Source organism: Vidua macroura, chromosome 10, assembly GCF_024509145.1.
Source record: "Vidua macroura isolate BioBank_ID:100142 chromosome 10, ASM2450914v1, whole genome shotgun sequence".
Classification (NCBI taxonomy): domain Eukaryota; kingdom Metazoa; phylum Chordata; class Aves; order Passeriformes; family Viduidae; genus Vidua; species Vidua macroura.
The window spans coordinates 19,897,900-19,914,642 of record NC_071580.1 but is presented as its reverse complement, the minus strand read 5'-3'; the positions used below and the strand labels follow the sequence as shown (position 1 = coordinate 19,914,642).

General features: G+C 42.1%; 1 protein-coding gene across 2 annotated transcripts in view; it reads right to left on the bottom strand.

Annotated features, from left to right (window-relative positions):
* The window catches only part of STAG1 (stromal antigen 1), a 165,066-nt gene that overhangs the window by 9,092 nt on the left and 139,231 nt on the right, over positions 1–16,743 (bottom strand). For both annotated transcript variants that reach the window (XM_053986886.1, XM_053986887.1), the window contains 6 exons: positions 10,662–10,754; positions 8,002–8,176; positions 7,095–7,234; positions 5,340–5,441; positions 3,718–3,866; positions 2,560–2,688 (listed from right to left, as the gene is read on the bottom strand). In XM_053986886.1, coding sequence (XP_053842861.1) covers positions 2,560–2,688; positions 3,718–3,866; positions 5,340–5,441; positions 7,095–7,234; positions 8,002–8,176; positions 10,662–10,754 — 788 coding nt within the window. The remainder of the gene's footprint in view (positions 1–2,559; positions 2,689–3,717; positions 3,867–5,339; positions 5,442–7,094; positions 7,235–8,001; positions 8,177–10,661; positions 10,755–16,743) is intronic.

Below are 16,743 nucleotides of genomic sequence, written 5' to 3'. Positions count from 1 at the left end.
GGTACCCAACCATGCCACTTGAGTGCTTCATAGCTTTAGAAGAGTCCTGGAAAGTAAGAAGTTTTTCTTCCTCCAGTTTGTATTTAGAAAACCAGATTGCACGTTTATGGCCAAACTGTGAAAGAGGAAAATGACACCACTTGGGAGTTCTTTACTGCCTGGATGCCAAACTTCATGCCAAATCTTCTCCTCAGCATTTTGGGGGAGCTTCACACTGGCAGTTCCTATCAACTCTAAATTTCCAGAAGTGAGAACACCATGTTGAGGCTCTGTGTCACCTGACACCCACTAGTCAGTGTCCAGTCTAAGCCAACTGTGTCTTTCAGAGAAATAAATGGAAATAAGCACCTCCAAGGACAATCTCCTCTATTCTGTCCTACATTAGTTCCTCAGGATTTCCCTGCCTGTATCTGCTTTAATGGGTTTGTAACACAGTGTTAGTACAAATTCTTTTTCTCCAGCTGTATGAGTCTGGCACCTTACATGAACAATTTTATGTGAAATCCATAGATTTTAATAAATCCATAAATGGCTATCACCAGTTCTGAAGGTTACTCATAAAATGAATAGCCAGATTAACAGGCTAGGAAAACTAAATAATATCAGTGTTGCTGCTTCACTCCTTAACTGGAAGCTTCTCCCTTTTCTAGCCCCAGAGAAAAAAGCCAGCAGCCCAGCAGAAGGAAGCAGAAGCCCTGTGGAACAGCAGTGTGTGCTGGATCCTGTCAGTAAGGATGTTCTGGAGCAATGCCCTGACACCTGCATGCTCTTGGGTTGGATGATTTGGGGGTTGAGGCAGGGAAGCCAAGCTGGAGAACCTGGGCAGCCACATGTTCCTGAGACTGTGAGGGCTCCAGAGCACTTCTGGCTGCAGACAAGAGTCCATTGCTGAGTCTGGGGAGAGCCTCTGGGCAGGGAGGGAGGGACTTCTCCAGCAGATGGTGGTCATGGACCTTCCTGCACACAGGCAGCCCCTGTGGCAAGAGAGAGATCCCTATGGACTGGAAGAACTACAGAAAAGGGCAAATGCAGCATCCCACTCCTGTCCTGTCAGTGGAGCACTCTGGGCAGGAGTGGAGCCACCCTCACATATCAGCAAGTTGTGCTGAACCCTTCTCATGTTCACCACAGCCTGTAGGGTCTGGGGCAGGGCTGAACGCATCCCAACACAGCAGTCTGGCACAGATCGGATAAATCAGGCCCTAAAGGACCAATTTCTTTTCAGGATCATTGGATTCAGCTGAGGTCATAGCTCAGGTATAGATATTCCACCACAGCAATCCTTATACCCCTGCAGGAGCAGCCACTGGTTGTGTGTGTGGGCAGGGGAACCTTTGAGAAAGAATTTAAGTGGCAACATGGAAGGTGAAGGAACAAAATGTCCTGAAGAACTGAATTTCACTCAAAGGCTCAGGTTAACAGAAGCTGTCAGGGACAGCATGACATAACTTTAAATGTCAGACACCGGAAACTTGTGGAAGGGATGACTCTGCTGAAAGGCTAAACTTCACTAAATTCACAGGAAACAGGCCAGTGGCACTTAGACCACCATGCAAAAGAATCTTCAGCTAAGAAGACAAGCTGTAAAATCCTGTTATACTTAAGTCCTGTCCTGAAGAAGAGGATAGCGACTGAGAATATTCCAGGATATAACAATGAAGAGCAGATGCACAAATGGAGTGCCAAGACAGCCTAGCTGGATCATCCCATTCCCTATCTCCTTTAACTATTTGTCCTACAGTGTTTGCTGAATTGAGAAATTATTGATACAGTGAAAAAGTGAAATTGGTTCAAGTGTGTACACATGAAAAATGATACAAAGTTAACCAAGCTGCATTTCTTACTGCACACATCAACTTGTAATGTCCATAGTTGTTAACCCTAACAGAAAAGTCCTTTTAAAGAAATGTCTTCACAGAAAAACATCAGTCAAACCTTCTTAGTAAGGTCTGACAGAAAGCGTCAGTTGAGGTCATTCCAGTTGATCTTTTGACTAACACTCAGTGAGGTCACAGAATTGACTGGAAAGACACCTATAACCCTAAATCAGCAGATGAGGCAACTGCACTTTTAAACTGGTCATAAAGTTATTCAGTGAATTTAGTTCCACACTGGGCACACAGTGCTTGGCTGATGTTTGACTGGAGTCCTCTTCCAATATTAAAAGAAACAACAAATACAGGCTTACAATTTATGTAAATATACAACAGAAACAGGTGCTACTGCAGTGGTGACAGCCTGTAAATTCCCTGCACTGCTAATGTTTAATTTCTTTTCCTCTGGCCTAAAAAAGGACTTCTAATTTTCAATACCCTGTGAGAAATTTTAAACAACATTGTTTTGGGGAGGTCTCAAATTCACCTCATTAGTGGGTCTCATTTTTCTTTTCCCTTTTATTTTTATTACTTTAAAACACAAAAGGATGAGTAAGTATGCATGTGAAATGTCTCAGGGACTTTCTGCAGCCCCGGTTAGATTGTAGAAACCTCAAAGGAGAGAGCTGAAACCCACATTGCAGGGATTAACAGAGTCCAGGGAAGAAAACAGAGCATTACTTACACAGTCTTTTTGTCCTGTCTCAGGAGCTTGGAAGAAAATTCACTAAGCACTTCCAGGAAAGCAAGGTTAGGAGGTGGATAGTCTTGTCCTTTCTGATTCTGGTATTTGAAGGCAAACTCTATGCCATCTCTACAGTACAGAAATATTAACATGTTCAGACATTTGCAACAAAAAACAAACCCAAAAAAACCCCACAAAAAAAAACCCAAACCCAAAAAGGCAAAAAAAAAAAACCCCAACCCAAAAACCAGACAAGTTGCCCCAAATCTGAGCTGTGATGAAACTGTTTGTATCCTCAAATACCATGACAATGTAATTCCCCTTACTAACAAACAGCAGCTTTTGGACAAAGGGGAATGCAGAGTTCCCTGTGGATTTGTGAGCCCCCCCTCAGAGAAGCACATGGCCAGTCCCTGGAAGAGGGTACTTGCCCAGTGTGGGAACTGGGCAGGTGCAGCCCAGGGCAGGAGCTCCATGGAATGTGTCAGATCAAACAGGAGCCAACCTCTGCAGCCAGAGCAGAGAATTGAGTCCCCAGAGTAGGGACACACTCGTTTCTGCTTTGCCACCTGTGACTAAAGAGAACACTGTCCCTTCCCTCACCCAGCAAGGCACGAGTGTCCCCTGACTCCTGCCTGGCTGAGGACTGGTGCATCCTGACCAAGCCATGCTGATTTTGGTCTCAAGGACTGAGTCTCTGAGACACCAAATCTTAGCATTTAAAACTTTTTTATGGCACGGCAAAGTCATAATTTAAATTTAGCAGAACCTTTCCATGCTTTTCTATGCAGCACTTGCATAAAAATTTTCAGTCCACTTTAAAAGATTTCCAAAATATTTTCAGAGTATCTTTTCAAAAGAGCCCTTAGTTCCTCCAGAATCCACAGTGGTGTGGAACAAAGAACCATCCTTAGTTGTTAGACACAACCCACCTGAGATAAACAAACATAACCATGCCAATAAATTTAAAAAAAAAATTAGGTAGCAGCTAGTTTGTTTCCTTTCTACCTACATACATGTAGACCCCTCCACTTTAAGTAGAAAAAATATATAATTATTCCATGGCCTGTTGAGGTTATGTATCCTGAGAAAGGGAATGCTGAACAAGAGTTTTAATCTGAAGTAGTGTAAAAATCTAGTTTATTTACCACCACTCACTTGTGTAGTGTGGCCACAGCCTCTCTTGTCTTGATCTGATCCAGGCCGAAAGTGAGGGCAAACCGCCGGGCCAGCTCCTTAATGCCACTTACGTGGGCAGATGTCCTGTCCAGGTTGGGACCTTGCTCCTGAACAAGCTCATTGAACAGCTGCAGAGAGAGTTCAGAGGTTGACATCTGTGAGGTGGGAAACACTTTCACTGAGAAAGACTTGGGTTCTAAACCTGCTCCACCTGAGAATGGCCTTTGCAATGACTGAGACATAACGCAGTCCCTGTCACCTGCCAGAATTTCTTCTGTCCCTCTGCTGTTTGCCAGCTGTCCCCCGGCTTGTACTTGCGGAGTTATTTCAGTGGAATTCTGCACCCATCCTCCCTGAATTCCATCTATCATCCTCCCAACTTATCAAGGTCCTGCATTCTCGTGCTGTTCTCTTAAGCACCTCCATGACCCATCAGATCAGGTGGTGCCTTGAATTTGGGGATCAAAACTGCAGCTCCTCCACTGTAGCCTCAGGGCCTGTTTGCCCAGCACTGCTGCCTCCAAGGCCCTCCCAGCACAGTATTCAAGTGCTTAATGCTTTTCCAGCCAGTTCCACCTCTCCTGGCACTGCCATTTACACCCCATCTCTTTCACTGCTTTCTGAGGGTATCCTGAGAGACAGTGCCAGTGAGGATATTAAATCAGGCTCCATTACAGCCACTGTTTCTCTCATCACCAAAAGCTCTGTTACCATGTAATTAATGACAACAGCTTAATTGGACAGGATTCCTTCTTGACAAATCCACACTGGCTGCTACCTATCACTGAGACACTTGCAAAGAGTTCCTCTCGTTTTTCATGGAATTTTGCCAGCCTGACTGATCTGTGGCACCTGCTTCCCCCTCGCCAAGTTTTACAGACATGGGCTGCTTTGACACTCCCTGATTCTTCTGCAAGTACATCTGTTTTTCTCAGGTTTGCACAGATCTCTCTCAGCTTCCAGACTGCTACAGGAAATCCCTTTACAAGGAACTTTGGGAGGTCCAGCTCATTTGAGAGCATCTAATTAGCAGAAGTAATTTCTCTGAGCAATGGCTATACCTGGTACTTCAAGGGCCTAAGTGGTATTTAGTGCACTTTGTGCTGTTGCTTGATAGATTTCATCACCAGGCAGTAATTTACGGTCGATGTAAAGTGAATTTTTCTGGGAAAAAACATGTCTAACAGTATTGGAAGACTTAATTAGCTTGAAATTTGAAAAATTCATCAGTATTTAGACAAAGTATAAGGAAGATGCATTATTCAGCAAATGCTAAGAATAAAAAGCCATCCTAATTCTTCTTGTTGACTTGGGATCAATAAACAAATGCCATGAATCAGCTTGGCCCAAACTGCCTCCAAGGCTCTTCTCTCCCTCCCTTCCATTTTTATCTGCCCAAACTTTGCCAGTGTGGCCTATGGAGACAGAGATTACTGAGACAAAGGGGCAGTGACAGCCTGAACCCGGGGAGCAGGGAAATGAAGAAAATGTCCTAAGGAAGTGCAGCACTTCTGCTTCTCTGTAAAGTGCATCAGAGGAAATCCTGGCCAGGGCTTTTTGCAATGAGGCATTTCTAACAAAAAAAAAATCAATGCTCTTACCTGTTGCAAACTGAGAATGAGTGTCTTTGCACACTGGATTTTATCAATTTGCCTGGTTTTGCTCAGGGTTTCCTTAATGATATCTCCATAGTCATTGTAGTACTAGGAAAAAATGTGAATAAAAACCAAAAACCTTTAAATCAAATATCTTATACAATTTCTTAAAGTTTTCCCAAGAGGAAGATTACTTGTACTTCTTTATTTGAAAAGGCAGCAGTTGCTCAAATCCAGATTTTTGGTGTGAGTGAGGAGGAATGCTTCAGTATCAAAATTTAAACCAAACCCTGCGATAAGGTAGGGAACTTCTGTATTTATTATCTTCTGTAACAAACATGTTGAAAACCAAACAAAAGAGCATTTCCTGCCTCAAACAAAGCACTTGATGAAGGTGACCCAGGGCTGCCAATTCCAAGCAACAATATGACATTGATCCAACTCCCCCTTAAGAAGCAGGTGTGAACACACACCAGCACAGAGGTGTGTGCTCCTTGTACACTGAGGGGAAAGGAATTCACTACAGCCAAAAAGGGGAGTAAGGAATAAGTCAGCATGGAGTGCTGTTTCTCTTTATGTTAACAGAATGGTTGCTGAAAGCCACAGCCTATGGTGCTGCCCATCTGGGTAGAAAAGCTGTATTATCATTACAAGCTGAGAATAGGTTCTTTTTCCCCCAACAGTATTCTTTCAGCCTCATTGATGTTTCTGCATTTGCAGTCACTTCTTTTCATTCCTCCTAAAATACTGCCTTTGCCTTCTTTGGTAGTAATTCAAATTAAATTTCTCTCCCTCTCTCCCAGCTTTAAGAGAAGGAGGGGCATGGGAAGAGGAGAAGCCCAACCTAGAGCAGCAGGGAGGGAACTCACCTGGATGGTGACAGCTTCAGTTTCAAACTCCCACTCTGGCAAAGAATCCCTAAGCAAGACTAACCCTGACTAATGGCTACAGTATGTCCTGGGAATTTTATTGTGCTATGTGAGTCTGATGAACAGGAGAATTTCAAGTTAAACCCTTTACATTTCACACCATCATCTCAAAGAGTGTCTAGAGTAAAGGACCTGCTCTATCTTCCAGTTCTTCCCCTTGGATTGTCATCTCTGTGATGACCAAATCCCCAGCAGGGACAGGTGAGACAGGACCTGACGGGTCAGTGGCAGGACTGCTGATGTGCCTGCTCTGGCAGGTGAACTCCCATGCACAGGGGCAGCAGGAGCTGAGGTCCTTCTGACCTTCACTGGGCCTAAAAGCTCTGTGGAAGCAGCCAAAGTTGAGAAGACATTCAGTCACCACAGACCCACTTACAGCACAACCATACAGAGCTTTTTTTTCCTGCTGTCCTGTTTAAGCCAACCTCCTCTGACAAGAACCCTGCCACCTCATGGCAACCACCAAGCCTGGGAGACTGACAGTGGAACATGACATGGAACAGGTAACTTATTGGGGATTCTAGAGATGAATCTGAGGAGCAGGGTAAGAAACTCTCTGTAGAGTGGAGCCTCTCTGGAAATACTCAGCACCTCAGGACCAGCTTTTGGTGCTGCCCTAAAAGAAGCACATGTGCTACAAAGAGGTCAGAGCTCACTGCTGCTCAGTACCACGTGTCATTTAGAAAGGAAAAAGTACCACACAGGATCAAATAAAGCTGAAAAAGCTTTCAGGAGTGTTTGGGCTGTAACCACAGTCCTGGCAGGGATGGCAGGAGAAGCCCTAACACTGCAGACTGGCCTCAGTCAGGACAGGAGGATGCACGGCCTGTACCTTCATATAGTGTTTGAAGATATCTGCTGCTGCATGCATGTCCACAATGTCATAAATGATCAGCTTGCTAAAGGCAGCCAGAAGGTTTCTTCTCTTATGTAAAGCTTCTATTTTGTTGGCTTCATCTTCTTCATCTCCCTCTGAAAGCATCATCAACAACAGAATGTTCGTAAGTAACTGTAAAGCTCTAAAACAACATTATCAAAGGGAACTTTTAGAAAAAAATCCATTCTTGAACATGAAGCAAGAAGGATTGTTGGAGAAGAAGCTAAAATGAAAGGTGGTAAGTCTTGAGTCCCGCCTACTTGAAAACTTCCAGGGAAGTTTAGGAACGTGACACACTACTGACCAAGGCTGCTCTCCATAATCCTGAGGAGATCCTGAATATAATCCACATGGAACTGAGTCATTTATTTCCTATACCCTGTGAAAGGCCACAGTGAACACTTGTTGAATGTTCTTGCTTAACTTCTCAAACACAGGACCTTCACAGAGGCTCCATTAATGTGACTAAGCTATAAATATTTAACAAAAGAAAAATCAGAAGCACCAGTAAACTTCTGCATGCCTTGGATTTTCAGATGTGAAATCAATGGCTCTGAACAACAGGAAGTAAAATCTAGTTGTAAGAAGCATTAACACTGAATGGCAATGCCATAAATATTAAGTCCCTATGCGCAAGGCTTCCCTCTGTGAATGAAAAATAAACTACACAGATAAAATCTTAGATATAGTCATTATATAATAAAAGCATATTTCACAATGTATATAAGAAACTTCAGAGTAGTGACCTTCCAAAAATAAAGTAGGAATACTTCTGAAAACTATATATAAACAAACTGATCAGAAAATTCTATTTTCTCCTTTCTTCTGTGTCTGTTATGGAAAAAAAAAAAGCTAAACATACCCATGCTCTGATTTTCATCATCTTGGTCAATAAATACATGATCCATGACAAAACTGAGAAGTTCTGACTGGAGGCCTGAGTCTGGATTGAACACCAAAGGCTGGAGCCCTTCTCGACCTCCCGTCATCAGCTGGTGACTAAAAATCATCAGGAGATCACAGAGCAGCATGAAAGCCTGAAAGGCAAAAGAGAATGAATGCAGTGACAAGTCAAGAAGGGAAAACAAAGTACCACTGATCTAATTTCCAGATATCCCCTGCTACTATTAAACAGCTTCTTAAACTGTTCCCAGGTGTAGTTGTTTATGTGCTGTGAAAAGTATTCCATAATGGTTTCCTCTACTTTGGAATGCTGTGCCTTTGGTTCCTAGGTCAGGAACTGTGGTTATTACCTTCTCCATGTCCCAGATGACCCATATTAAACTTCCATTTCTTTTCTAGGAAAAGAACTCTAAATCTATCTCTGATCCAAGGCCTGCAGCAAAATTTGTAGTAAAGAGAGCACATCTTTTTTGATAAACAGTCAAAAAAAATCAAACAAGTAAAAACATGAACAACACTGAGGGAAAATTCAAGCTGAGTCACTGTCAGACCCCAAAAATGCAAACAGCCATAGCAAGGAAATTCTTGCAGAAGTTTGTCTGCACAGCTTTCAAATCCAGACAAAAATCAACCTGGGCAGAATTGTCCATGATTTATGCTCATTGCTATTATACCCTCATTATCTGAGACAGGAAAGAAGGCAGCTGTCACTACCTCCCTTTCTTCCAAGGGCTCATTCCTGCATGGCAATAACTCTGTCTTGCCCCCAAATGGCTTTTGTTGGGATCTCACAGCCAGCTGTCTGCATTTGATCACATTCAGCACCTTTCTGAAGCCTTTTTCTTCATAGCTTCTTTATTTTTAACCTCAGTTCCTGAAAACTTTACAAATTTCCAAAATAAAATCTGTAAATGCTGAACTTCCTAGTGGCTCCCTTATTTCTGGGAGTATGTTATAAAATCTGAATGAGCCACACTCAGGCAAGAACAGATGCAAATCATTGTAAACTGTGTTCTGTTGAGACATTAGGAACAGATGTTGCTATTTGGGATATTTCTCCCTTTGATCCAAAAGGCTGTGATTCATTCCAATGATGATCTCACCTGCTCTAAACTCCCCTGGTACTCAATAGAACTGAAGCTCTTCCTAATGCAGACCTCTAAAAAAGAGCAGATGAGTAATGCACTGCTGGTGCTAAGTTCTGACCCATATAAAGGCAGCAGTGGGCTCAGTCACAGGATATTTATTTCCCTCAAACACTCATGGAAAAGTTGAAATGTTTCAGTCTTGTTTCTCTAAATAGTTCATACATTTTTCCTTCCTTTGATATGGACATCAACGTTGTCTGGAAAGAATGTCTGGAGCAAGGATCAAGTACGGTAGGGAGACAATACAATTTGCACATAATTCTCAAAAAAAATATCCAGTAGCAGTCCTGCTATCACAGACATATACTTTTTAAGGAAGAAAACAAGAGCAAATCACAGAAGAGTCAGCTGGAATGGGTCCCTGGAGTCTCTAGTCCAGCCTACTCTACCCAGGACACTCTCTGGGCCTGCTTGGGCATGAGTTTGTCTGGTTGAGGCTTGAAAACTTCCCCACAACTGGGAACTGCAAAGGAGCTTCTAAAGAAAGTTTAAATTATCAATGAAAAAACCATTGTGGCCACTGGTAAGAAGAGAACAAACCTATGTTAATACACCTCAAGAAGAAACCCGCTGCAGGAATAGCAAGGAACATTTGCCATTTGCTGAGGCAGGAAGGACGTCAGGTCCAGCTCGAGCTGGAAGGGAGGTATTTGCATGGAGCTAGAAGATATTTTCACATTATATAATATGCCAAGAGTAACTACTCTGAATATTAAAAAACAATTACTAAAGTAAAATCTGCTGGAAGCCAATGACACACAAGTCTTTTAGAAAAACATAAACTACTGACATCTCTGAGCATTTAATGTTTATATTTAGCAACCTGAAGAACAGAGAGTAAATGCCAAGCAGAGCTATCTTTCAAAGAAATAGAAGTGTCTTTTAAGAAGTATTATCTTTTAAATACCACAGGCAAAAAACACAGGCCAGTTATTAGTTATATTCTTTGCAAAATCTGGGGAGGTTTGATAGAAATGCCACTTGTAAAAAAATGTCATTGACATAAATCAGTGTATATTCACATAACCTCAGCTAACAAACCAGCTGCTGTGTCCTGCAGAGACAGACTTAATTATTTCAACAAACCCTTTGATTCAATGGGAAAAAATCCAAAAAGATTCAGCCCATTTGAGGTCTCAGTCACCCTCCAAAAGTGCCTATTTCCATCTTTTAATCCAGTGTCTGCAGGAGAAGTCTTTAATCTGAGGTGACCGAGTTGGATGCCTGAAGTCACAAGGGCTGGAAATGAGCCTGAGCATCCAGGTAATTCTTCCTTACTGTTAACCAAAAGTTAATTTGTCATGAGCTGTGCTTTGGAAGTTCTGTTAATACAGCTGCTCTTCTGGGCTGTTTGTTCAGATTTATTTAGACAGGAGCACAGATTATTTTACTTTAAGCTTGATGTAGTGTTGTCTTGAGTTTTACTACTAATTTAACACTCACTTTTCGAAGAGACAGACATTTTCTTTACCTGTTCTTTGACTGGAGTGTTGACATTTGATAGACACTGCTGGCAGACAGCCAGGAAGGATTTCACAGTTTTCCTCAATACCAACAAGTCCTCCTGGAATAAACATTAAAAAAGAAAGTATATAAAAATTAGTAAGAGGTTTCTCGGAGGAAGCAAAATAAAGAAATGGTGATGATTTCATACATTCAACAAAAAGCTGTGAAAGAAATAAGCTATTCAAAGAGAACACACACAGAAACAGTCCCTTGGTTTTACAGTGATGAGGAACCAATCACCTGAAAGAAAGCAAGAACCCCCAATTAAATGAAATGAGATGCAGGCCAGCAGGATGGCTGGCCCATGCTCTGCAGACCTTCCCCCAGGACAGCCCTCTCAGCTTCCACATGGAAGAGAGAATGTCCTGCAGAACAACCTCCAAGCAAATGTGAAGAACCTACATAATGCACATGCAATGTTTTCCTTGCTGAAATGTTTTACTGATGCTGGCTGTTCAGCCCATGTGTCTCAGTTCTTGTTTTAGCTTTTCTTGTGCTTCCTGCCACGAGCTCTCGTTGTTCTGTGTTTACTGCAGAGCCTTTTTGTGGTCCATATGTTCTCCCTGTGCTGGTTCACAGCACAACACAGGAATGCCAGCATGCCCAGGCACCCAGAGCATTCCCAAAGCTCTGAACTTCTCATCATTTCCAGTGGAGTGAGTGGGATTTGCTGATATGGACACTTCAAAGTCTGTGCCCTCCCTCACCTTCCTATTCCTGAGCAGTTTTTCTCTGGTGATGCAGCCATGGTGCTACTGCATTACCCTGCCATTGCAGAATCTGTAAGACAGCTCTGCTCTGTTCTAATCCACAACTTGCCATTAATCACCTCTCTTTTTCCTGGATATAAGCCTTCCATTTGGCAGCATTAAGATGCCTCTTTTAAAAATTTTTAAACTGTGTTTTGTTCACCAATTGATCTATATCATTCCCATTTTCAGGGCCTTCCCAGATGACTGATAAAAATTACCCTTTCATAGGAGAGAACAGATCTCTCCCAGAATGCATCAGAAACTATTCCATTGAGCAAGGATTGCTCACCTACAATTTTTCTTTAATATATGGATCAGTTTTGAGCTATTGAATATGAATTACATTAAATCCAAACATACACCTGAAATGCAATGTGGTATTAATGTTTTAGAGATATTGGTGTTTCAATTGATTTTCTTCTCAGTCAAAAATGCAATCTTGTCAACAAGAAATTGATGTGTTTCTTCCAATGTTAGCTGTTGTCTCTTCAGCCTTGTACCAACTGTGTTTTCTATCTCCCACGCCAAGATTCTACCTAGAACTGATGCCAGGCTTATCAGTTCACTGTTACATAATCACCTGATTTACCCCTTAAGGCACTGGGATTAGTCACCTTCATGCTTTCTGTTGCATTTACTTTCCATTTAGATGCTCATGAACTCAACAGAGAAACTAAAACCTATGAAAAAAACTACATACAGGTTAAAAAGGGAATTAGTCTATCTCTCATTTTTCTTTCTGTCAAAGTGACTAACAAGCAGGTACATGGTATATTTAATACCCTCTCTCCTGACAGCATAGCATGATAGAGATTCATATTGCAAAGTTACAGACAGCAGGAGAAAGCCCAGCTGAACACCATCTGGAACTCTTCTGAGTTTGGAGAAATCCCCACACGGCTGAAGAGTGGGGATTTTTTTCAACAGAGAAAATGGGAAGAAAAAAAAATAGATTTCCAAGACTTTGAGCATTTTGGAGTGCACAAACCCAGGCTCTTGAGGTGTGAGCACCTGATCTGCCTTCAGTAGAAAAGCTGCTATGAAACCATTTTATCACCCTGTTGGCTGTTAGACAAAACCACGAGGTCACAACTCTGCAATTTAACTGCTCCATGGCAGGAACAAGAACGAGCTGCTGAGATCAAGGACTGGAGTCTGTGCCACCACCCAAACCAGGGTGCTGAAATACCCGTGTCTACAACTCTTCAGGTACTTTCTAGCTTTAAACTAAAGCTTGTTTTTTCCACTGAAGTAATTTTAAAATGCTGTGCTTTTGCTATATTCATCACCCAAACCCCATCCTCTTCTCCCTATGTGCTCACTGCTTTTCCACTTACTATTTGCAGTATTAGCTTCAACTTCACAGGGTTGAAGAACCCTCAGCTTCCACCCCAACTGTGGGAAATGGTCCAACCTTCTGTACCTTGTGACTTTTTTCTTCCCTTTAGCTTTTTCTGTCTTCTGTCATCATGCCCATATGAAAAGTCACCAAATGACCACATTGTTCTTTAAATCCCTTTTAAAATCCCCTCTCCTAAGTCCTCTGCACACTAATCACACTCTAATAGCCATGCATTTGGCAACTCTGGCTGCTGCTTACTCACAACTGGTTGACCTCTGTCTTGCCTCTCAAGGTTTGCTCTAGTCATGCTTTATTTTTACTGTTCTAAGTTTTAGGACTCTGTTGTTCTGCAAGTATTTCCTTCTCAGTCCATACACATACAGTGCACAGTACAATGTCCTGGGTACCTGGGACATGGCTGAAGAAATCCAGGTGGAAACAAGTGTCTGCTCTAATCCCCAAGTCTCCTGCCTCAGTACTGTACCTGCTCCCCCAGACTGACAGATGAGAGAACTCCAGGGGAGAAATTACCAGTTTCCTTTGGAACCACCCTCAAACCCCTTTCCACCTGAGGAGGAGTTTTCCTCCAGGCTACAAGAGGCTGCTCCCAAAGTTATGGAGGATGAGCTTTCTTCCCCCAGTACAGTGCTGGTTACCCCAAAGAGCACCAGTTTGCACAAACAGCCCCACAGCCTCAGCCTCCACTGAACAGGGACAGAGGGAGACTAAAGGATAAACATCAGACTGTGGATATTTCAAGGATTACACATTTCATTCTTACCTGCTGCAGCCTTCCTTTCAGTAATAAATTTTTCCTTTCCGATTTTAGACACCAAGATGACTCCACAGGACACCCTTCTCTCCACAGGCTAGCTTTAAGAAGTGTTTCAAAATAAATCTGCCATATTTAACTGGTGAAATCTTTGTTGTTGGGCAGAGAATCTGGACTTTCTTAATAATTCAAATAATCATTAATTATCATCCTTCTGCTAAAATATCTTTGATACATTTTTATGCTGATAAAGATGTATCAAAGACACTCCCTTTGGCTCTATTTACAAATGATATTGAACAGTGAGGGGCACCTCACCCTCTGGTAACAGCCTGGAGAAACAAGAGCTCTTTGTGTGTATCTTGGGGAAGATACTGTGACCAGCTGAAGGGCAAGTTTGGAATTTGTAGGTGTTCATTAACATCATAGAAGTGTCCAATATTCTGGTCCTGTATTCTGTAGAGCTGATAGTTATCCTGGAGCTGTGTGGAACTAGCTGTAGGTCAATTATGTGCTGTTAATAAATCAATGTGCTGACTTGATCCTAATTAGATTTAAACCACGAGAGTTGAGCTTTTCCCTGCCACACACATGGAGGCTCCAGTCCAAAACAGCTGGATCAGGTATGGAGCCATGATCCAGAACATGCCCAACAGCTGTAATATGATATATCCCTCATCCAGCAATGAATGTACCCTGGCTTGGCCATAATGCCCAGGACAGTTCCCAAACAAGGACAGTTCTCTTAGGACAGAGCTGTATTTTGGAAGCCATTTGAACACCAGACAAAAAGTAACTTCATTTCAAAACAACTCTGTTCCCAGTGTATGCCTATGGTTGTCAAGTATGACTCCACCACAGAATCAATACAAGATATAAAAATTACCAAGCAATTCTGAACTGTAGCCAAAGAATTCACTTTGAAGGAAACCTTACCAGAATTCCCCATCACACCTGCAAACTCCCTGCAATAAAAGGTGCACCTGATGGATGCAAAGCACACATAAACAACAAATGTAAAACCTGCCAAGATACTTGTTTTCCATCTTTTATTCCTGTACTTACAGCTCCAAAATGTTCATATACTTTATCCTGTGCATTGACTATTTAAATGGGACCTCACGAGGTGAAACAGAGCAGCTACTACTGCCAGCATGAGGTCACATAAATGACCCAGCTGGCAGCAGATGAACATTTCTTACAAATCAATCCCTCCATCTCTGATCTCTCAGCATAGTTGTTCAAGGGAAAGTTAAAAAATCATCTTTGAAACATGAGCCTGGGAACAAAAATTCATAAATCTATGGGATATAGAAAACCAAAGACCTAAGCTTAGTTTTATGACATATTATAAATTCCTCTTCTCTCCATTTTCATTTTTTATCTATCTTCCTTCCCCACTAATTCTCCTCCTAACTCTCTTACTACCTTTCCCTTCTCTGCTCTCATCCCTGCTCTACAGGTACCAACAACCTTTTTCTTCCCTGTCAGAGTTTACCTGATTTGTATCTAAATAGAAACCAAGCAATTGCTTCCAGCTGGTCTTTTGCTTTGTAATCTTCTGCTTTTATCTCAAATCTGAAAGGCTTGTGAGCCCAAAACCCTCTCTACTTTTTGCAGCTATATCCATTGGTCTACTAAAGATGCCACGTGAGGCTACACACCATCACCCCTCTCTGCCCTGAGATCATTATAGAAACAGCAAAGTAGCCCTAGGATCCTGCATGGACCTACATAGTAAACTGCTGTGCCAGAAATGTTCCCATAAAAGCCTGAATACTTCCAAAATACCCATGAAATAACTGTTTTTCATTCTGAGATGCTTCTGTTAATGCCTTTGTCTACCTAAACCTTACAAGTTTAGGTAGACAAAGGTGCCCTTTAATGTCTACCAACTTCCAAGCCTAAATAATGACTTATAAACCAGCCATGGACAAAATGATTTCCCAATGGATGAAATGCCAGATACAGTGCAAATCAGATCTATTTTCACAGTGAACAAACTAGAGTGGAAAGTTTGATAGCAAAATGCTCCAGCCACAGCAGGTCTGTGGTTGTCTCTTTGCCCTCAGCTGAGGCTGCTGCCACTCTGAAGAGCTGCAGGGCAATAATGCAGGGCTTTCCTGGAACTAAGCATGCACAAAACTCATTTTGTAGAGGCTGGGGTGGAACCCCAAACAAGAAATTCCTAGGAGTTCTCTAGGTGACAGTAATTATGATTTTCATGGGGCAAAGCCAAACTGACTTTTATTTGGCATGGCCATTCTGGAGTGACCCTTTGGAGGTCTTTTCCTTTACACTCCTATGAACTATGTTATGTTGTAACTATGTTATAAATCACAACATGATTAGAACTACAGGAGAGATCAAAGCTCTTCTGCAATTACCTCACAAAACAACATCTTATTTTGAAAAAGTAGGCAAAGCCACAGGGTGCTTGCACTAAGCTTGTCTGTAAGAAAATCACAGCCACTGAAATAAATAAAGGTCTTTTTCTCTTTCAGTTGAATTGGGCCATCATGGTCATGATGTAACAGCAGCCACTTGAATGCCTGGACATCAAAATGCAAAGTTTATATCTCACTCCATGCAGAGAGAGGCTGTATGTTAATCCCCAGCTGGAGGTTACAGTTAAGTATGCTTCTTTTGCTGTAAGTGAGACACAAGAAAACATGAAGTTTTTTTCCAGCAATGCTGACAGCTATCCCTGCACCACCTGTGCTATACTGCAGCAATTTATTGTAGTTTGTTCAAAAAAATGGAGAAATGCAGTGACGGGTGATGAGAATTTTGCAAGTGTCTGGGCATTTGCCCCCAGGGCAGACAGGAGGACAGGGCTGCTGGAGTCCTCAGGAGTGGGTGAGAACCCCAGCACCACCCAGCACCTCAGAGCAGGTGGGGAAGACTGAAAAAAGGTGTTGCAGACAGTGCCCAGGTGCTCTGAGCACTCAGTTCTGCAGGGAACCAGCAGCCCATGCTAATGAGAAAGAGGGTGAGAGGGGGAAATTGGAACAAAAGCCAGAATAAAGAATAAAAATTATTTCTTTCTTTCTAGTAGCTATTTTTAAATGTTAATATCAGTATTCAAAACAACTCAGAGATGTATTTTTATCACTTTTCTATGCATTAAATGTTATTTGAGTAGAACTTCAGTATAACATCTTTACCTTTTCAATACTGA